Source organism: Capsella rubella, unplaced genomic scaffold (genome assembly GCF_000375325.1).
Source record: "Capsella rubella cultivar Monte Gargano unplaced genomic scaffold, Caprub1_0 scaffold_6, whole genome shotgun sequence".
NCBI classification, from domain to species: Eukaryota; Viridiplantae; Streptophyta; class Magnoliopsida; order Brassicales; family Brassicaceae; genus Capsella; species Capsella rubella.
In genome coordinates this window covers 4554074-4574587 of record NW_006238918.1, presented here as the reverse complement: position 1 = coordinate 4574587, position 20514 = coordinate 4554074, and the positions used below count along the sequence as shown (strand labels likewise).

Genomic DNA, 20514 nt, shown 5'->3' with positions numbered 1-20514 from the left:
ATTAGAAGTGATATAACCATATATTTCGGAGATATACAATTAGCTGTATTTATTTGATATCTTTATTATAAAGGGACACATCTTTTCACTAAAAGAAGAATCCAGGTAAAAGATTACAAGTGTAGCTATTTGCTATATTTATGATTGGTGTCATTATCAGTTAAAGAACATCAAGTAGCTAGAATCCGTTCTATATAAGTTCATTTGTAAATCTCACTCTCGTTGCGTTTTCCATATTAAAAAGACTATCGAAACCGTTTCGTGTCATGCGCAACAATTCTAATAGCTAGAATTTTAACTGTATCACACTTCTCTGGCAGTTGTTCCCTTCATTTTATAATCGGGAGAGAGCGGTTAGTGTTGATAGTTGCACCGTTACCTGTCATAGTGTCATTAACTTTCAAAACCAAACTCGCAACTCCTTCTAACTATTGTAAGAAAAACAAAACTTGGTTTGTAGTTATACTATAATTTAAAATAAAATAAAACAACTTGCAAGCATGTCTTTTTTTTTTTTTTTTTTTTTTTTTGCCAATAGCTCTAATTATATGAACGCAAGTTACCCAACTTGCATGCATAACTACTTTGGAAATTAGCATAAGACACTGTTTTACCTTTTTGGCATTAAATCAAATGATGAATATGGTTGGTTTGTTTCATTATACGTTTTCTTTTATTTATTTATATATCGACTATATATACGTTTTCTTATCAAGAATCGCGTTTGGAAAATCAAGAATAGGGTGAAGTGTCGTTTTCCCTTTGTGTGTTTTTTTTCCTTTTCTTTTTTTTTTATATGAGAAAATATATATTGAGAAAGATTTTATAGTAGAGCAACATGCTATTTAAAATTAAAAAGAAAAATCGACTCAACAAAATAAAAGACACACATGTGTTTAAATTATATAATAAAAAGGAAGATGTGAGCGGCTTGACTCGGATATGGATAAGTTTAAGAAATATATGGACAACAATTTTTTATCATCTTTGTTTTTGGCACATAAACGTCGTCTCCTAATTATTCGATCAGCTTAATGTGGCTTATCCATTTCATATTGCCTTCAAATAAGGCGGGAGTAACAGCTAGTATTTCTTACCTACTACTACTACACATATTAAGCTACTATAGGCATTTATTGAATTTACCAACTATGAGCTCAAAATAAAGACAGACTTGCAAAGGCCAGTGTCTCTTCTAAAGGCCAGAGTCGTCTCTTCTAGCTCTAGCCAAATGAAAAAAAAGAAAAGAAAAGGCAAGTGTCTCTTTGTAACATAAAAACAAGAGACAGACCACATGTCCTGTGAAACAAGAATCAGATTCTTAGCATACCCAACAATCAATACACACAATGTGTCGTTATTAGAATATATAATTTTGACACAATCGAGTAGCTGCAGCCTGCAGAGAATAGTTCTTTCCTTCACCTTGCAAACTTCGTAATTTCGTCCGGTTCAAGGCACGCACTGTTTCATTAAGATCCTCCATCTTATATATAAAAATCACATACATGGGTGCATTCAAACGTACTCCTATACTTAAACTCGTAGATTGTTTTACTTACATAATTATAATTAACTGCTGATTGGTTCTTTACATTTGATATGGCGTTGAACTGGGGACCAGTCCTAATGTCGGTGATTCTGTTCATCGTATTGACCCCCGGAGTATTGTTTCAGTTTCCTGGGAAGACCAAAGTGGTTGAGTTTGGCGGTTTTCAAACAAGCGGCGGAGCCATTGTCATTCACACTCTCATCTTCTTTGCCTGCATCACAGTCTCCCTCATCGCTCTTCATATCCACATCTACGCTGCCTAATCATCGTCCTCTTGTGTCCCTCTCGCGGCCAGCTGCATCATTAATTTTTCCCTTGTCTTTTCTCTGTTTTGATTTCTGATTTCCATTTAAGTACTTTGTACTAGAGTTACAATGACTCCTTTCTCTTGATTGTTGCTGTTTTTTTTAAGAAAAAAAATTGTTTTGTTAATTTTATATTTCCTATATGTGAACCGTCATGTCATTGATAAAGCAGCATACATGCAAGCATGCATCGTGCATATATTTTTGGGTCTTAAAACTTATAGTTTGATGGATGCATACAAACATAATCTTATCTAGTTGTGGTTAGAGATATAATATAATCGCTCTTTAGATGAATCCCATATAACTAAGAAGAAGGTAGTTTCACCAAACGTGAAGCAACCCCTTAAACAATAACAAGACACATTAGATAAAGTATCTACAAAAAAAAGAGATTTTGTATTGACTTTGCTATTGATGATAGAGTTGCTAATTATGAAAACAACATGTGAAAGGTATATATATGTTGTTATCTTATTCGAGATAAGATAATAATTAATTAGTATCTCTCGAATCAAACTTGCACTCAATCAGAACAAGATATCGTCGTCACGGTGAATGAAGTCCACAGTTTCTCAGGTTTTCATTAAAAAGAAACTATTCGATATTGATGATTAATTAAATTCGATGGATGGAGTTTTGTTTTAATTTTTCTTTTAGATCAACATGGTCCACTAGAGTTGTGTCATTTGTAACATTAAAAAGATAGAATAATAAAAAATAGTGTCAACATGGAATAAACTGTGACCATATACAGTATATGTTAGTATGTTACCAACTGTATATGCTACACATTACAAACACGGATATACCTGATTAAATGGTGGAACTAAATGGGCTTTTAAGTGATCGTAAAAGAGTCCATACAATATGCAAAACGAAGGCCCAATAAACGGGGTGGTACTGGTTAGAAAATTCAGAGTGAATCACGCACGACGATCGAATCATCAGCCTTGGCTGCTTCTCCAAGTAAAAAGAAAAAAAAAACTTAAGCCCTCTTTAAATCCCTAGCTTCCAACCACCAGAAGCCAGTACAATCTGAGAATCGGAGTTTACGGATCGTTAATCGGAATAATGGGTTTGACGAATTTCATATTGACGGTGGCCGGAGTAGGCGCCGTGGTGATGCTGTTGAGGAGCGACGTCAAGCAATCTGCCACCGTCTTAAGGCGAAACGTCAAGCACATCCGCCACTGGCTCGAAGAAGAATCCTCCGCCGCCTCCTCCAAGTCAGTCCTCTCTCTCTCTTGATTCCTTATGATTTCTCTTTCACAAATGTGTTGTGTTGGTTTGGGACTTGTGATTTTCGTAAAACGGTTTAGTCTTTAGCTTTTGATTTTCCATTGCAAGCTTCGTTGTTGGAAAGCTTATGATATGAATAATTGTAAGGTCTGTCTACTTGGTGATATTATTTGCAGCTGCTAGTAAGTTAGTAACTAGTAACAAGTTAGTCATTTAGAGGTCAATATATAAGCAATTTGGTTCTCTTTGATTGAATTTGTATGGAAGTATCTAAACCAAAGATACATGATTCATTCTTTATACTATGATATATCTTATTGTAAAGATACTTGAATTGTTTTGTGATCATCAGTTGTATTGTCAGATCATCTGAGATTTGGTAGCTTGATTGAACATAAAAGATTTTGATTATGATGGCAGTGGTTTAGGTGGGTATAACTGTGTGATTGTGCAATGTTGGTATTAGTGATAGATGATCTGTAGCGACACAAAGCAAATTCTGTGTGTTGTGTGACTGATGAGTTTAATGCGGTTTTCAGGGCAGCTGAGTCCATAAAACCAAAGGAAATAGAGACAAAGGTTCCGAAGAAGGACGTTCCAAAAGACAAGGATTAAGTCTGCCACTATATATATAATACTACCAGTAGTCTTTTGTTAGAGTCGGATTAATGACTTTGGTTTCGACACTATTGTCTACTTAACTATTGAGCTGAGGGGTTTTGGTTTCATGTTTTGAAGGGTTTTTTTTTTTTTTTGGGTTTTGTATCGATCCCACCTCGTTACGTTTCAGCATTCTTGGAAGCTAAACACAATAATATAATTCTGTTCTGTGTTTTTTGTTTGCGATTACATAGTTTCCACAAGGTAATTGTTCTGTTATATCGGAAATACATGATCTTAAAATTCTTAGTTGGATACCTACTTACGTTGCTGCAGTTGTAAAATTCAGCTCTCGAACCGGTGACCAAACAAGTTACTGTAGATCGTTAAAAGGATAGCAAATTAGCTTCAAAAAGCCCAATAAAGGCCCACTCTATCCAAAATCAGGCTGGTTCTTATTTTCCGCCAATGTTCTCCGATCATCATCATTTTTCTTTTTTCCAGTACACTTTTTAATGGGAATTTGAAAATTTCGGGGGATTTCGAAATTTGGTTTCTCTTAGATTTCAACTTCCTTAGTTCGAGAAATTGACAAAGGCTCATACAGCTGACTATGGCAGTGTCGGCGTTTTTGAGCCCAGCATCTATCTCCGCCATCGCTGAACCACCAACATCATTTTATTCCGTCGCAATTGGCCGGAAGCAACCGTACGCTACTTCCTCACGACCTCCATAAACATTCATTCCTCTTCATCGTTACTTGATTGCTCACATAGTGAAGTGTTTTTTTTTTTTGTGTGTTTCTGCGGCTTTTGGGCAGATTGAAAATTCGGAGGACTAAGAAGCCTCGGGTAGTCTCTTGCGATTATTCTTGCATCGAGGTGGGTTTTCAGAATCCACTACTCATTCTATGTGTTAAGAAAAAACTGATTGGTTGGTGATAGTGCCTTCTTTTATTATGTTTAAGGTTAGGGATGTTTGCTACCGTCCTCCTGGAACACAATTAAATATCTTGAATGGAGTTAATTTTTCTCTGCGCGAGAAAAGGTAGTTCCGCTGTTTCCTTGTGTCATTACTATTTGTCCGTTGCATAAACATTTTCTTGAGGTCTCGTGTGTAAATAAGCCTACTAATGAATTTTGTGTTTTAATTCTTCGTTTTGCAGCTTTGGCTTGATTTTTGGGAAGAGTGGGAGCGGTAAAACCACCCTTTTGCAGGTTTATTGTCATCACACATAGTTTTTTCACGCTTGTTCTTTGAGTTGTAGTCTTAGCAACTTTTCATTCTTCTGCAGCTTCTTGCTGGACTAAACAAACCAACATCAGGTTCCATTTGTATCCAAAGATATGGGGAGGATGGCCATCCAAAGGCGGATTCAGAGTTGCTGCCCACTGAAAAGGTGGGCATTGTTTTCCAGTTTCCAGAGAGGTATTAGTCATTATTGTCATCTTTTTTGCTACCTTTTCAGGTTTGATACTGCTGGTTTACTTGACAAGAATAACTGATGTGGTTTGTTTTTTTATGGCGGTTAGATTCTTTGTAGCAGATAATGTGCTTGATGAAATTACTTTTGGTTGGCCAAGGCAAAAAGGTAGTTTGGAGTTAAAGGAGCATCTGACTTCGAATCTCCAGAGAGCATTTCATTGGGTATCTCACTCCTCCTGGTTCGCACAGTGGTTATATTGTGTCCAGCGATCTTATCTTATAGTAGCTTTCTTATTGAAACGTTAGGTTGGGTTAGACAGCATTCCACTTGATAAAGATCCCCAGTTACTAAGTGGAGGCTACAAGCGTCGGCTTGCACTAGCTATTCAGTTGGTGAGAACAAAGATTTATGATGTGTTCCAATCTGAGACCTGGTCTGAATAGTCTTGCTGTTTGTAGGTCCAAACTCCAGATTTACTGATACTGGATGAGCCCCTCGCTGGTCTTGGTATAATTTTGCATCCTGCTTCTTCTTATTCTTGGGTTTGCCTGGATTTATTTTTTCCTTTCCTGTAGACTGTAGTATCGGCAGGTACTTATGTCCTTGTCTCTCAGGGTTTTCTGCTTCTCATTCTTTACACAAGATGTGTTTTTTTGCTTTGTCATTCTCTCTGCATTTTTTTTTTTTTTTTTTGCATGAAAATCATGAAAGTTTCTCATACTATTTCATCGTTGATTTTTGTCTGCAAACAGATTGGAAAGCACGTGCAGATGTTGCAAAGCTCTTGAAGCAACTTAAGAAGCAACTGACTCTACTTGTTGTAAGTCATGACCTAAGGTATGCTCATTATACTGTTTCTTTCACTTCATGAAAAAAGTATGGAAATTAAATCAGCACTTCTTCTGCGCAACGATTCAGAATTTTGTTATATAGTTGTTTCCCGAAAAAATCATTTTTCAAGTATTCATCACGGCCTGTCCTGATTTAACTTAGTTTGAGCTCTCATAAAAGTAACAAATTCAATGTATCCGTTTAACATTAACTGCTGGTGCATTTTCCTCTCTCGTTTTTTGTATGAACATTACTGCAGAGAGTTAACAGCCTTGGTCGACCAGTCATGGAGAATGGAAACAGGTGGTGTTCTTCTTGCAGAACGTCCCCCACTTTAGTCAATGGTCACTACTGCCGAAAGGTCCATACCAGGTTTGGCTTGAATTCTACTGATTTTTTCGGGTATTGTTGCAAAAGAAATAATATAGGTTTTCATCAGGTACTTTATGGTGGATTGTCTTTTTTTTTTACTTCAGTTATGGTGGATTGTCTATGTAAGTTCTTTTGTGGTTTATAAGTTGAGAGAAAGATAGCGTGTCTCTCTTTTGAAGTCGAAACATAATTGGATTAGAATTATGTGCGCATTCTCTTCTTTTAATACTCCAAATAATGTATATGAGATATCTTGCTTGCAATTATAACACCCTGTAACATTTATTATTACATAGAGGGGCGTAATAAACATTCCCAGTAAGTTTGAACACATTTTCCTTAATCATACCACACAATTCACACATGCATGAAGTGATATAATACACTCATACTTCTTAATTTACGTATTTCTTCTGATCTCTTGGCTCTTGCTACAGCTCCAGCACGAAGTCTGCAAAGCAATTATGGATTATTAGTTGGTTCGGCCAGAACCAGAAGACTTGTGCATGCCTAAATGTCAATGTATCAAAAAATTTGTTGTCCAAATTCCAATGGCCATCCTAATTTTTTTTTTTGTAAACTCAATAGTTATCCTAAATATTTGTGAAACTTAGAATTATATTCTTCCTTTGAGTTAGATGGAATTATGCAGACAATTCTATTAGTTTCAACTTTCATGTGATGGTGCACTTACAGTCTTCGTCTGTTTTGATCCAGTGTTCTCCGTTTTTAGCTGAGCGAGAACTTCTCAGCTCATACTGGATACATCTTTTACTTGCCTCTTGACAGGAGTTCACCTTCTCGAACGTTATGTCAATAGAATTTGCTTTGCTGTTTTCTGGATTTGCAATGCTGTTGTATATTTCGCTTTCCATTATGGAGTCTTCTGGATGAACTTTCCTATGGAAAACTTGCACCATCTGCACTCCTCAAATTGAATTCAAGTATGTTAGGAGTAAACTTTTCATTGGTGCATTTATAGCTAATTCTGTAAATGTACTACAGAAAACTGCTATCAAGTAAATAAGTTTGGTGTATAATTCGAGATGTAGTATCTGTCATGCAGGTGTTTTAAATAAGTTTTGAAAACCAGAGCAGAAAAATCCTACCTTTTGGAACTTCTTCTTTGTGGAGTCCACTTCAGTTTTACCACTGACAGAGCTTTTTGAGGACGGGTGTATCTTTTTCAGCACCTTCTTCACAAGATGCTTTGCGGACTTGTGAGCTGAACTGGTTTGCTTCTTTTTCTTCCCATATATGTTTTCTGAGTGTTTATCTTGCACTTCTGTAATTTGAAACAGTTCGCCAAGTGATGCCCTTTCCTTCTTCCCTGCAATCTTTGTTTCTGGGAATTCGTTTAGAGAACCAAAAAGATATTCTTGGAGTGGGAACTTCATTGGCTGATTATCTTCTTCAGCATCTAGTCCCTCAATGGCCTCAATGGTGGATGCAATAGTGTTAGTGTCACTGTTTCTTCCTGATGGTTGGTGCTGTCCTTCTTTAGCTTCAGCCTCAAGGAATTTCTCCAATTCATTGCTAATGAGCTTCAAATCATTCTCAGTCACATCTGCGTTATCTAATGCTGGGTCCTCAAAAGACATGCCAAATGTCGGTGTTGCTGGTTCATTAAGAAGTGTTTCTCCACCAAGGGTTCCAATGGCAAGAAATCCATCAAAAAAGTCACTGGTTCTCTCATCCTTGATGTTTTCTTCTATATTTTCCATGGGTCCTGCGAAGGAGCTTTCCTGGAACAGGTTAACTTGTTTTCTGAATCCAGTATTGTATCTGGAGCCAGCACATGCTGTGGGGTAACCATCTTGGCTATCAAGGGATGTATGAGCTGATACGATGGCATAGCTGTTACCTGAAATGGAATTCCATGTGATGTGAGCCGCAGAATTATTTACTTTTTAGAAAAGTAAGGCCATGGAACATATGCATTTGCTCAGGAAATAGAGAAAATGTGTTATCGTTGCAATAGGCACGCAGCACGCTGATGCATGAAATTACTGGATGACACTTGCGTGGGAGATATCTAATTTTGCTGCTATCACTCACAAGATTGACGTGTAATACAAATTTGATGTCAAATTGAGTTGGCGGGCATTTTATTCAGTTACCAGACTATCACAATGCTTTCCAAAGTAGTGTATGATCCTAGTCTTTAATCAGGTCAGCAGTTTAATTTTCTAGAAATGAATATTAAAGTAGTGAGATAATTACTTGGCGCTGAAATGCATGTTTAAGTCCTATTGCTATTCTCTTAGGATTCAAATAAGCTTCCTATTCTTGTTCTACATATTTGACAAGAAAGAAGCATCAGAGAAGTACAGTAATATTACCAGTGGTAGCATCTTTTAATGGCTCTTTGCTATTCTCCCGGAACTTATGATGCATCCAGCCCCAAAACTGCCAGAAAAGAAGCTTTGGTAAGTATTAGCTACAAGTTAGTTAACTTTTTTTTTAGTAGATAAAGACCGTACCTTCATTTTTGTGCTTCGGTTTTCACACAATACTAGAGAAGAAAGTGACTTTTATAGAGAACCATGATTGCTTGAAAGCTCTTGATATAGCAGTGAATTGGTTGCAACAGTATCTCACGCCTTTTAGCTTGATGACAGTGGAGACCAACACCAAGAAAGCTACAAAATTCTGGTTGGCCATTCTCTATCAAGATCACATCAAGAACAAGTTGGAGGGACACTACAGATATGAGCCCCTACTGTTGTGGTTACATGACGCGCAAATTCATTGGTGGAGTAGATATCCTTAACTACAATCATCAATCATCTCAGGTATTACAATTGTATCATGATTCTAGTTTCAATACTGGAAAATTTTGTGGTTTTGTGTGGCGTTCGTGAGCCATTAATACTAAATCTACAAGTCAGTTGCAAATAAATCAATTTGTGCTATTGCTTTTTTTGTGTAGACCTTCATTTTTAGACACCCCTTCCTGCAAATTACAATTAAATGGTCCATCCATCTTTTGTATGCTAGAAAGAAGTATGCATTTGGTTTGAAATCTGGTTACATAGCCAGCGTGACTGGATGGAACAAACTCATTATGTGACTTGTGTAAACTTTGTTTTACACAGTAGCTGGCTTGCTGCTTTGCATAAATATTAATTTTGTTTACTGGAAATAACATCTATGCTGGTTTCTTGCTCACTTAGAGTGATTGAGGTTGCATTATGCTGTAATGATTTTTCAATATTGAGAGTACTGCATTGTTGATTTTGTTGTCTCCGACAAGAGAAAATGCATTTGGATAGATGACCATCCTCCAGAAAAGTAAAGAAAGAGTACTTTTTCCAGGAAGCATATAGGAGCTCCATGACAAAACAGCGAAGACTTTGGGGATAGTTGATTCAGACAAGTGAGGCTGTCTGCGACATCAGGTACTGTTGTTTGCTTCAGTGTTTTTTAATATTACAACTCGTAATGCTGTTGAAGTTTGTTCTCCTCTACTAATAATTCTAAACCCATTTCCATAGCAGTTTATAGCACAGGGTTTTGTTTTGGTAAATCAAGTAGGAACTTGTTAGCTATAACTAGGATATGGTGGTGAGAGAGAGTCATGAATCTAACAGCATAGACAATGCAGAATAGATTAGTTAGTACAGATATGAAAAGATAGCGATAAAGCAAAAGGGGTCAATTTTTGGGAATTTCAGAATTACAGGGAAGCATCTTTGGGATGAAACAAAGGAACAAACAGAAGGTAGGTAATAAGGGTATGGGACCAAGAACACTTTTGGTGCCTGATTTAAACAAACTTACAAATGCTAAATTATGCAATTTGGAGTCACTTCGATTGTTCCGACTCCATTATCTTCTATTTCTTAGAATTTGATCGACTTATGTCAAATTCACGTGGACACTTGATAAGTCGACATATCTTCCTTTCCTGTTCCTCAATCATATCTTCTTTTGGTATCATATCCAACTTTTTCACTTTCCTTATTGTATCTAAACTCGATATTATTCCCAACTACACACACATTTAGTTGTTTTTTCTTTAATCTCTTAATTTCTCTACAGGCTTCATCTAGCAAGTCCTGCGTAGAGATTAGTAATCTTTTTTTATTTTTTTATTTTTTTTGCTCGCCAATTATTTATTAATCTGATCTTAACCGACAATGCCAAAATAACTAATTTGAAACAAACCTAATCTTAAAAACATATATTTAAATACATATATTATATATTTATATTTTAAATGCGGTGGTTGCCATGCCATGTCATTTTCCTCTAGAAACTTATAAATATTCTTCTAGAATCACAAGTGAATAATTGAGAAAACATTTTACTGTGTTTATTAACTTTATTTTCAGATATTTGCAGATACTTTGATGGGCCAAAAATGGGTAGTAAATTATATTAATCACGGATGCAAAGTTGTGATATTTTTGGAATGGGCCATTCTGCTAACCAATGAAACCACTGGCTCACCATATTTGCTCATTCTTTCTTCTCCCTAACTTGTGTCAGTAACCTGAAATGATGAATGACGTCAGCTTCTCGGCGGGACTTTAATTAACCGTTTTTGTTTTTAATTAAAGTCCATGAGACCTGTTGCTATTGAAGATCTGTATCTTCTAATTAACACTTCTAAAGGGCTCCGACCATGAGACCTGCGGCGGAGCTTGCTGTGAGTATCGGCCGTGAGCTTCTTAAAGTTTCAGGAAGCTCTCGATCAGCTCGGATGTGGAGTCCATCGGTTGAACAGAGTCTTCACAGTCTTGGCTTTCGTAATTCAATAAGTCCTTCGCTTGTGGCTCGAGTCATTGACCCGTTTCTCCTGAATCACCATTCCCTTGCTCTTGGTTTCTTCAATTGGGCTGCTCAGCAACCAGGTTACTCTCACGACTCCGTCTCTTACCATTCCATCTTCAAGTCTCTCTCGCTTTCTCGACAGTTCTCCGCCATCGACGTTCTCTTCAAACAGGTCAAGTCGCACAAAATCCTTCTCGATTCTTCCGTGTATCGCTCACTCATTGATGCACTCGTATTGGGTAGGAAAGCTCAGAGCGCGTTCTGGGTTTTAGAAGAAGCTCTTTCGACGGGCCGGGAGATTCATCCCGATGTTTGTAATCGTCTTTTAGCTGCTTTAACCTCTGATGGGTGTTACGATTATGCTCATAAACTGTTTGTTACAATGCGCCAAAGAGGTATTTCTTTGAATACTGTTGGCTTCGGCGTGTATATAGGAAAGTTTTGTAGAAGTTCTGAAACGGATCAGCTCTTGAGATTGGTTGATGAGGTGAAAAAGGCTAATTCAAACATCAATGGCTCAATCGTTGCACTGTTGATTCTCCATGGTCTTTGTAAATCCTCACGAGAAATGGACGCTTTTTACATTTTGGAAGAGCTGAGGGATAGAGATTGCAAACCGGATTTTATGGCCTATAGAATCATAGCTGAAGCATTTGTAGTAACTGGGAATCTGTATGAGAGACAGGTCGTCTTAAAGAAGAAGAGAAAGCTGGGAGTAGCACCCAGGGGCAGCGATTACCGAGCTTTCATACTGGATTTGATTTCCGCTAAACGATTAACAGAGGCTAAGGAAGTGGCTGAGGTGATTGTGAGTGGGAATTTCCTCATTGATAATGATATCTTAGAGTCGTTAATCGGATCAGTCTCTGCAGTCGATCCAGATTCTGCTGTTGACTTCTTGAATTTCATGGTGAGTACAGGGAAATTGCCTGCAATTCGGACTCTGAGCAAATTGAGTAAGAATCTTTGCAGGCACGACAAGAGCGACCACCTGGTAAAGGTTTATGAGCTTCTGTCAAGCAAAGGTTATTTCTCAGAGATTGAGAGTTACAGTCTGATGGTATCGTTCTTGTGCAAGGCCGGGAGAGTCAGAGAAGGTTACAATGCTCTGCACGAGATGAAAAAGAAAGGGCTTGATCCAGACGTGTCACTCTATAATGCTCTTATTGAAGCTTGTTGTAGAGCGGAAATGATCCGTCCAGCGAAGAAACTGTGGGATGAGATGTTTGTGGAGGGCTGCAGAATGAATCTTACGACATATAATGTACTTATTAGGAAGTTGTCAGAGGAAGGCGAGGCAAAGGAGTCTTTGAGGCTGTTTCAAAAGATGCTTGAGAAAGGGATAGAACCAGATGAAACAATCTATACGTCTCTCATTGAAGGCCTATGCAAAGAGACAAAACTTGAAGCTGCTATGGAAGTCTATAGAAAGTGCATGGAGAGGGATAAACAAGTTGCAACAAGAGTATTAAGCGCATTTGTCTTAATTCTATGCAGCAACGGTGAGAGAACAAATATGTCTTCTGGTTGTTTTATTGCATTAAGTAAAGTTTTCTGGCTGATTCTTTTGGTGTGTGTGTAGGCCAGTTTGGTGAGGCATCGCAGCTGCTGGGCGAGCGAGACCACTTGGAACACACAAGTGCACATGTTGTGTTGCTGAAATGTGCGGCTGATGCGAGAGAGGTGGAGGTCGGAATCAGACATATGAAATGGATCAAAGAGGTGTCGCCATCTCTAGTTAGCACAATTTCTTCTGACCTGTTGGCGTGTTTCTGTTCATCATCTGATCCTGATTCCATTATTCCGTTTATTCGAGCAATTGAGCACACATAATTTACTCACACACACACACCAGTAGGCTCTATATAGGCTTTTTAGCAATTAGATTCCCCAAATTGTATTTCCCCTTTATTCTTCTGTCTGTGTAGGTCCTATAATAACAACATGTAGGCTGTGACCGAGAGATCTCTGGGTGACTTATACGTTACAAGTCGTTTATTGTCTACGTAGGATTTATATTCTAATGAATATTTTTTCTCACGGTATATGCCATCTTAGCTTCCATTTCTTCTTCACGATGAGCCGTTTAATAAATTTTTAATTCAAGTATTAAAATGTTAAGTTAACCTTTCTAATCTCAGAAAAATGTGACCTTGTATTTTACATTATTTTAATGTAACTTTAGCAACGAATTTTATAGATGATCATTCGGACCCGTAGTAGTAAAATCAGCAGTGACGTTTTAAAGAAGGAACAGCCACAGCATTGTTGTGCGGGGGGGCTAGTCTTGACGCAACGGTCGGGTCAAAATCACGGATTATTGTTTGTATAGGTATCCCACGGGCCACGTCATCTGGAGTGTGGGGACCTTCATAGGCGAGATTATTTTCCCCCACAGTTAACAGTTATAACGGTTAAGATTTTTAGGTCATGAAATAAAAACCTCTTCCTTCTTGTCTTAATTTTGACAATTAATTTATATCTTGTTCAAAACTAACCTGTTAAATTGTAAAATTAGAGATGAGAAAAAGCTAACCAGTGAGCTAAAGGAGATTATAGTAAACACATTTTATATATTAGTGTGATTAAGATAGACAAAGAGCTAAGCTTAAAACAAACGCACCACTCTTCTCTCTCACTGACACTAACACGCTAGATTTAACCTAAGTTCCTTTTTTTTGGTTGTCCTTAAAAACCAAAGAGAGTAAAGAAAAACGAAAGGTTGGTCCGGAGATAATGGGATCGTCACAGCCACAGTGCGCCAGCATCTTTGAGAAGAGGGACGAGTGAGCCATTAATATGTGAAGCCATCACTCTCTCCATTGCTCCTACCATCTTCCCTCCGATGAACACGACCGGTAGTGCCCCCTGAGAAGTAGCGCCACCGCTAGAGCAGCCAAGGAGACGAAGTAGAGCGCGGTGGATCTCTGCGCCGTAAGGGTGGAGGTCAAGCTCATGGACGGCGGGGCTGACTCCCATTCCACGGAAGAGACGCTTGATAGCGTGGCACATGCAGCAAGTGCTCACGCTGAATATAACCACGGCATTCTCTGCCGCCATCGACTCTATCTTCGCCAGTGTCTCTGCCGGAAACACATTCATGTTGTTCATCACCTTACTGTTGTTGTAGGACAAATTAGACCCTCTAGTTTCTGTTTTGTATTGCATTTTTTGTATTCTTAAAGCTAGCTAGATAAAGAAGAGGAGAGAGAGAGAGAGTGTGTGAGATTGGTTGGGGTGAGAGTAAGCTAAGAGAGAGATATAATGTGTATATGAGTTGGTTGGGGAGAGAGTGAGATGCATGCAGACTATTTATACAAGCTCATGAAGTTGTAAATTCATTGGTATATTTTTATTTTATTTAAATGACATGTGTATATATGCCAAAATGATAACAAAGTTATTGATGTGATAGTCATGGTTGTTGTTAATTGTTATGATAGGATATTATAGGATGATATTTTTTAAGAGATATTTACGGTTCTTAATCATATATATATTACAACTATATACATAGAAGTAGAATAGTTTATTTTTTTCAGTTATATATATAGGTAGAAGAATAAGGGAATTGTTGATAATGGATATCTATCCTTCTTGTCGGCTTTTTCTGAAGTAATATCTTACACAGTTACACTAGCTATAGAGAGCTAGCTAGTTTTTGTCTGCGAAATTGGTCCAATATAAGCAAATAAAAATGGTCCAATATGCATATATATAAAAAAAAAACATATAAATGGTCCAATATGCATACATAAAAAAAAACATATAAATGGTCCAATATATATGTATATTTTTATGGAGAAGCAAAGCGCCGAATAATAAATTTGATGCTGCCAACATTATGTGAGCAAGTCGTAACGCAGAGAGATGAGGTCGAATGTTTGGATATGGCCGGTGGTTTCCTATAATTATATTCCATATATTCACTTTATTGCTAATTACAAATCTCTCTATTTATATAAACAAGCGCTTCCTATAAAATCATTATCAATGTGATCGTAAAAGGAGTGGAATATGTAATCCAATTAGCATCCCACATATATATATAGAGCTAAACATATATGCGTAAATGGGAATATTTTTTGGTAATCGAGATCGAATTTTCGTAACCATATTATTCTTAGCCCATAATGAGATATAGAAAATTGGCTAATTAACGTTTTAAAAAACTAAGTAAAGTGCTCATAAATATTCTTGGAATGAACTTTTTTATAAGAGAAATAGATATATACATACATAGTTAGTCACCAGCGTTTACTTGAGCTACCATCAGAATGTCAGTCATGTTCTTGATGTAAGGAAAAAATTAAACTTACAAGTTGGCATGTGTTCTTTGCTATATAGGCATCTTTTTCTTCTTTATATATAGTATATTAAAAACGTTACAAGTTCCGTTAGATAAAAACTGTTAAAATTCTCATATATGGTGTGTGGATTGTTGTGTAGTAGATAAGTTTAGCAAAAAGGCTGAAATTTCACAAAGGTGGTCACATGCTTTTTAGGCTTTCATGCATGCTTCTGCTTTTTTTCTTCTTCTTATCTGCAAATTTGCCTTCTTGTTTCTCATGTTTGACCAACCCCTCCCCCCAAAACAAAAAACAAAAAAGCTAAAAATACAAAATATCATATCGATGTCAGCACAAAACAACTTGTTATGAAATTTATAGGTACCAATCTGCAATACAGAGTCACCTCACCTCATCTCTTATATATATATATATATATATATATATCAACTTATTCATCAATTTGATTAGTATATTTCTTTTAAAAAATTTAAAATAAAAGAAAAGATCGCTTAGAATCATTCATGGCTTTCATGTATTATAAAGCAAAGGAGGCTTAAAGATACATTATACGGGTATAATTGAAGTGAGTCTAAAGAGTTAATATGTCCCTTCATTGGTTCTATAGATTTGGTGTATAAACTAAAAGCTGATTTAGTAGTTTGGACTAAATCTTAAATCATTTTGCCCTTAAGATAATAAAATTAAACACAGAAAAACTAATAAAACAATCTTTGAGGGATTGTGTTTGTCGGACCACTTTAGTATATTATTTAAGGAAAAAAAAAAGGGAAGGGCCGGCCGTTACAGAAGAAGAAGAAGGAAGAGAGCCTCCTTACCTTACGTAACAGATATCATCAGCTGTGTATTTCTCGTTGACCGTGGCTGGATCGGTCGGTTATAACCTTGGTCTATTCACTCTGGTCATACACTTTTCATGAAGGGTATTTTCGGTATAATATTTTTTACATACTTTCAAAGCCTGCACTTTGAATGCCTGCACTTTGAATGTCCACTTTTTCTTGCCTCTTTTTTATCTGCTACACTTTATTTCATTTTCTAGTTGCTACACTTACTTCTGAATGTTGAATACTATCACTGCTGGAAAATATAGTTATAGATTTCAAAAGTGTTGAGAATTAATTCCTAAACCTTTATATCTTAAGCCCTACAAGACTGAATGGTTTATTTCATTAAGAAATTATGTTATTGTATTACAGCAACAACTACAAACAACAACAACAACAACAACAACAAGAATGTGAAAAAGGTTGTTCCGAAGTCTTGTCACATTCTTAGCATTAAAAACTACGCACATAAGATGTAGAGTGAAGGAGTGTGACATGGGAGGGGATGCAGTTCTGTGTTGCACTAAGAAGCCGTCTCAAAGAAGGCCGAGTGGAGAGCCCTCACACATTGCTCTGCCTCTTCATCATTCACTATCAATGAGATGTTTACCTGTCACACAAACCAATCTCCCTTCATCATCATTCAACTTTCAACAATACCATATTTTTCATCACTATAGATATACATTATATATATATATATATATATATATATATATATATATATGTATGTAGCAGTAGATTTCAACCTTAGATGCACCCTGCGAGATCATTTGCACATTCACTCCATTGCTTCTTAGTACTTGGAACACCTGTTTTGTTGTTCATTCCATTCCCATTAACTTCAAAATTAAAACTTCGAGTTCAAATGAGAACACACGACAGACTACTCTCACTCACCTTCTCTAATATCTGTGAGGATTTCTTCACATTTCCTATCAGAGAGATGATTGATCTGCGCTGAAGTAGTTTCACAACAGCAATCTTCTCTAGCTCTTCTAACAAATTATCCAGCTCCTGTTCACACCCAATCGTTTTGTTTTACCAATACTACATATGACCCTCACTAAAGAAACAATGTACTATAGTGAAAGGAGTCTTACATTTGTCCTCTGGATTAACTCTCTACCCCAGAGCTTTGCTGGATCCAATGTCAATGATATACTAACTTCACTTGTCGCTACAACATCCACTGATATGCCTAAATCCTCAAATGTGGTAAACACCTGCACACGACACAGGCGAGATATTAAACAAAATCAAATTAAAGATATCATTACCCAATTACATTACCTTGGCAAGGAAACCATACTGGCCAAGCATACGGGTGCTTGCTATGTCCAACATGGTCACATTACGTTTCAGAACAATGCTTGTCAGCACGGCCTACAAGCAATTAAAGGAGGGAGAAGGGGTAACTGATGTTTTGATACAAGGAGTTTAAAAACACTTTTGTTTCACGAACCTTACTCATGTCTCTTGATCTGGTGATGACAGTTCCTGGAGCAGTGGGGTTGTATGAGTTCTTAACCCTCACAGGAATGTCACCGTCTCTTGCTGGCCTCATAGATAGTGGATGCAACACCTGCAAAGAGGAATATGCTCAGCAATCAGATAGGAGAAGAACTCATGACCGAGATAATCTACGAGATTACCTGGGCGCCAAAGTAAGCAAGCTCAGCTGCCTCATCAAACGTCAAATATGGAACAGATTGAGCACCAGAATATATGTTAGGATCACAAGTCAAAACTCCATCCACATCTTTCCAAACCTGCACCAGATTTTAAGAAGTAAGTAATCTCTGCTTAACAAACTTCCATCTTCATGATACAATTTCGGTTAAACCCATCAATTACCTGAATTTCCCGCAGTCCTAACGCTTTCCCAATCGTTGTAGCCGTCAAATCGCTACCACCCCTACCCAACGTAGTTACTGCACAAGATCTCCATCCCTGCAGAAACACATACATAAGCGAGATGGGAGGTTTGTTTTCAAATTTGATACAATAAGCAAAAAAAAGCTTGTACAAAAGCCACAACAATATACAGAATACATGAGAATCAGAGCTGTGTACTACATATTTTTTTATCCACGTGAATAACAAAAACAGTCAGAAAATGTAAACCTTTCCAAGGAAGCCAGTAACAACAGGGACTGCATTTTCCTTGCTCCAGTCGCCAACTAGTGTTTTTGACACAGCAGGATATGTTGCTTCAAGTATATCAGCATTTGTAAAGTCATCTGTTGTAATAAACCCGATCTCAAATGCATCGTACTGCCAACAACAAGCGAACAAGTCATCATGTTATGAATCAAACTTATGTTGAGTACAGAATTGTTTGCATTGATATTCTCAAGTTTCTTTTATCTGTATGACGAGAGCATCAGTTATATTGTGTCAAAGTGATGCTAGGACCAGGGTGTTATAAAGCAACATACTTGACGTGATTTGTGGCCAATTTTATTGAGATACGCAGAGAAAAGCCTTGTGGACATGCACTCTCCAAATGAAACCAAATAGTCCCTTGTACGTAGGGTTAACTCTTTCATCATTGATATGCCTTTGAGAAGCTGGTGTAGTCCCTCTAGGTGCTCTACAAAGATTAACCAGAAAAATGGATACAGAAACGCACAGAAAAATTCTGAGATTACAATATTAGAAAAGGTCGATAACTCAAGCATCTAGAGAGAGAACCAAGGGACTTACTTTCAACGACCGTTGTTTCCACTCCAAGCTCATGAGCAGTTCTGGACAGAGAAATTTTATTTCAGTGAGAATAAGGCTAAATTTGGACTGCGAACACTAGATAAAAATCAAATACACATGAGAAAACAGTATTTAATATTTACCTTAAATGGAGTTCTTTTATAAAGCTCAGTTCTTCAATACTTTCTACGTTAGTGACACCGCAAGTAACAGCCTTCTCTCCAGCCTAAGAAAATAATACACTCAACGATAAAAGAACATCATATGAAAGAAGTAGAAAAAATTAATATTGTTGTATTACCTTCAAAAGCTTATTAGTCGTCTTTCCCATGGCTGAAAGCACAATAACGGGCCTTTCATCTGGAAAGCTGAGTATAAGATTGGCAACTTCTTTCATCCTCTCGGCTGATGCCACTGATGAGCCACCGAATTTCATTACACATGTCAAGTCTTTGCCAGTTCCGCTTGAATTACATATCTCGGTATCTTGTCTTTCAAGCAAATCGACTCTTACAGCTTCGCAACTAACTCTCAAAGCTACATTTCTACAAGAATGCTCTACGGTTCTAAAGACTGCACTACTTGCAGCCAAGGTAACTGAATTACTAATTCCCTTTGAGCCAAACTCAAGCCTCTTAGAACTTAAAGCAAACCCTGGAGCTTTAACTCCATACAACTGCAATGAAGCCGTCATTGCTCAGTAGTGAAGCTTGCTAATTCTAAGGAACTTGAGTGTTGTGATCTCGACAAATGGTACAGCTGTGATTGTTCACTGTGCGAACCTGCAGTTTTCAAATTCACAGAAAGAATAAGAAAAAAAAAAGATCAGGTCTTTCTCAAGCGATCTATATATATAAAGGTTAGGATTGAGGTAGAACCCTGTTTATGGAACGATTATGATGAAATACAATGCATGTTGACAAATAATGACTACTTTCCAATGAAATCAAACAATCATACCAAATCAACAACATTAAAAGTGGAACACTTGTACATTTCTTTGAAGGAGGCAAACACAAATGGATCTGTTATAAATTTCAGTTAAAAAGGAAGAATGTGGAGTATCTAAACCAGAAAATGTGTAATTTGGTGACACTTTCATCACTCAAATGCAAGAAATGATGAATCATTTAAGAAAATTTGAAAAAAAATAGCAAAAAAGACGATCGTAATAAAAGAACAGTACCCAGAGCAGCCGAAAAAAGTAGACGAATTACCTAAAATAAATCAGCGTATATAAATACGAGCTTTCCTTCAGACACAGCTGAAACGACCGGTCGGATTCGCCGGCCAGGCTCCGAAGGAAATAATGTTTAATTTGTTTGGGTGGTGGGGGGTTTAAGGAGTGAAAGTGCGGCTTAAGACATAATTAGAGGACGTGAGACACTGCTTTGTTTGCCCTTCTCAGAATGGACGGTCAAGATTCAATCTCCGAATCGAGCGAGATACCCTTTCAGCTCTGGGTAAGCCACTAGAATGGTATTGGTGTCTGTTAAATAAGTGAAACAATGTCGTCATCTTTCGTTTTCTCCTGCATACTTATTTGAGATGGTATTAACCA

General features: G+C 37.2%; 7 protein-coding genes across 12 annotated transcripts; 4 read left to right on the top strand and 3 right to left on the bottom strand.

Annotated features, from left to right (window-relative positions):
* The first annotated feature begins 1177 nt into the window (after positions 1-1177).
* Positions 1178-2000, top strand: LOC17883772. Its single transcript, XM_023781349.1, has one exon. The coding sequence runs from the start codon at positions 1603-1605 to the stop codon at positions 1813-1815; it is 213 nt and encodes a 70-aa protein (XP_023637117.1). The 5' UTR covers positions 1178-1602; the 3' UTR covers positions 1816-2000.
* Positions 2001-2803: 803 nt separating this feature from the next.
* On the top strand, positions 2804-3940 carry LOC17884286. The gene is made up of 2 exons (XM_006288938.2): positions 2804-3086; positions 3639-3940. The coding sequence occupies exons 1-2, from the start codon at positions 2932-2934 to the stop codon at positions 3712-3714; spliced, it is 231 nt and encodes a 76-aa protein (XP_006289000.1). The 5' UTR covers positions 2804-2931; the 3' UTR covers positions 3715-3940.
* Positions 3941-4154: 214 nt separating this feature from the next.
* LOC17884184 (ABC transporter I family member 11, chloroplastic) lies at positions 4155-6897 on the top strand. Of its 4 annotated transcripts, none has more exons than XR_002833205.1 (12): positions 4155-4407; positions 4520-4580; positions 4667-4746; positions 4865-4916; positions 4994-5127; positions 5232-5346; positions 5431-5517; positions 5584-5632; positions 5878-5962; positions 6216-6328; positions 6433-6450; positions 6766-6897. XR_002833205.1 is itself a non-coding variant. In XM_006289060.2 (11 exons), exons 1-10 carry the CDS (start codon positions 4313-4315, stop codon positions 6292-6294), a joined length of 837 nt encoding a protein of 278 aa, XP_006289122.1. In that variant the 5' UTR covers positions 4155-4312; the 3' UTR covers positions 6295-6317; positions 6766-6897. The 4 variants fall into 4 exon arrangements, 2 of the variants coding, with proteins under 2 accessions (XP_006289122.1, XP_023635979.1); XR_002833204.1 differs by having other exon boundaries at positions 6396-6450; XM_006289060.2 differs by lacking the exon at positions 6433-6450 and having other exon boundaries at positions 6216-6317.
* Positions 6530-8881, bottom strand: LOC17882228 (protein LAZY 1). The gene is made up of 5 exons (XM_006287980.2): positions 8812-8881; positions 8671-8737; positions 7438-8192; positions 7023-7248; positions 6530-6779 (listed from the first exon to the last, which is right to left on the bottom strand). Exons 1-5 carry the CDS (start codon positions 8815-8817, stop codon positions 6760-6762), a joined length of 1074 nt encoding a protein of 357 aa, XP_006288042.1. The 5' UTR covers positions 8818-8881; the 3' UTR covers positions 6530-6759.
* On the top strand, positions 8115-13152 carry LOC17881049 (pentatricopeptide repeat-containing protein At5g14080). 3 transcript variants are annotated; one of them, XM_023780207.1, is made up of 6 exons: positions 8115-8500; positions 8596-8757; positions 8950-9123; positions 9647-9729; positions 10676-12609; positions 12690-13152. In XM_023780207.1, the coding sequence occupies exons 5-6, from the start codon at positions 10959-10961 to the stop codon at positions 12938-12940; spliced, it is 1902 nt and encodes a 633-aa protein (XP_023635975.1). In that variant the 5' UTR covers positions 8115-8500; positions 8596-8757; positions 8950-9123; positions 9647-9729; positions 10676-10958; the 3' UTR covers positions 12941-13152. The 3 variants fall into 3 exon arrangements, with proteins under 3 accessions (XP_023635975.1, XP_023635976.1, XP_023635977.1); XM_023780208.1 differs by having other exon boundaries at positions 10666-12609; XM_023780209.1 differs by having other exon boundaries at positions 12695-12791.
* A 514-nt stretch (positions 13153-13666) lies between these two features.
* LOC17884310 (glutaredoxin-C8) lies at positions 13667-14421 on the bottom strand. The gene has a single exon (XM_006288807.2). It carries the CDS (start codon positions 14273-14275, stop codon positions 13853-13855), a length of 423 nt encoding a protein of 140 aa, XP_006288869.1. The 5' UTR covers positions 14276-14421; the 3' UTR covers positions 13667-13852.
* A 2128-nt stretch (positions 14422-16549) lies between these two features.
* Positions 16550-20495, bottom strand: LOC17881574 (aspartokinase 2, chloroplastic). The gene is made up of 14 exons (XM_006286719.2): positions 20171-20495; positions 19255-19735; positions 19097-19179; positions 18954-18994; positions 18686-18840; positions 18372-18521; positions 18102-18197; positions 17900-18016; positions 17710-17829; positions 17538-17630; positions 17348-17470; positions 17145-17261; positions 16994-17056; positions 16550-16854 (listed from the first exon to the last, which is right to left on the bottom strand). The coding sequence occupies exons 2-14, from the start codon at positions 19645-19647 to the stop codon at positions 16768-16770; spliced, it is 1638 nt and encodes a 545-aa protein (XP_006286781.1). The 5' UTR covers positions 19648-19735; positions 20171-20495; the 3' UTR covers positions 16550-16767.
* Positions 20496-20514: the final 19 nt, after the last annotated feature.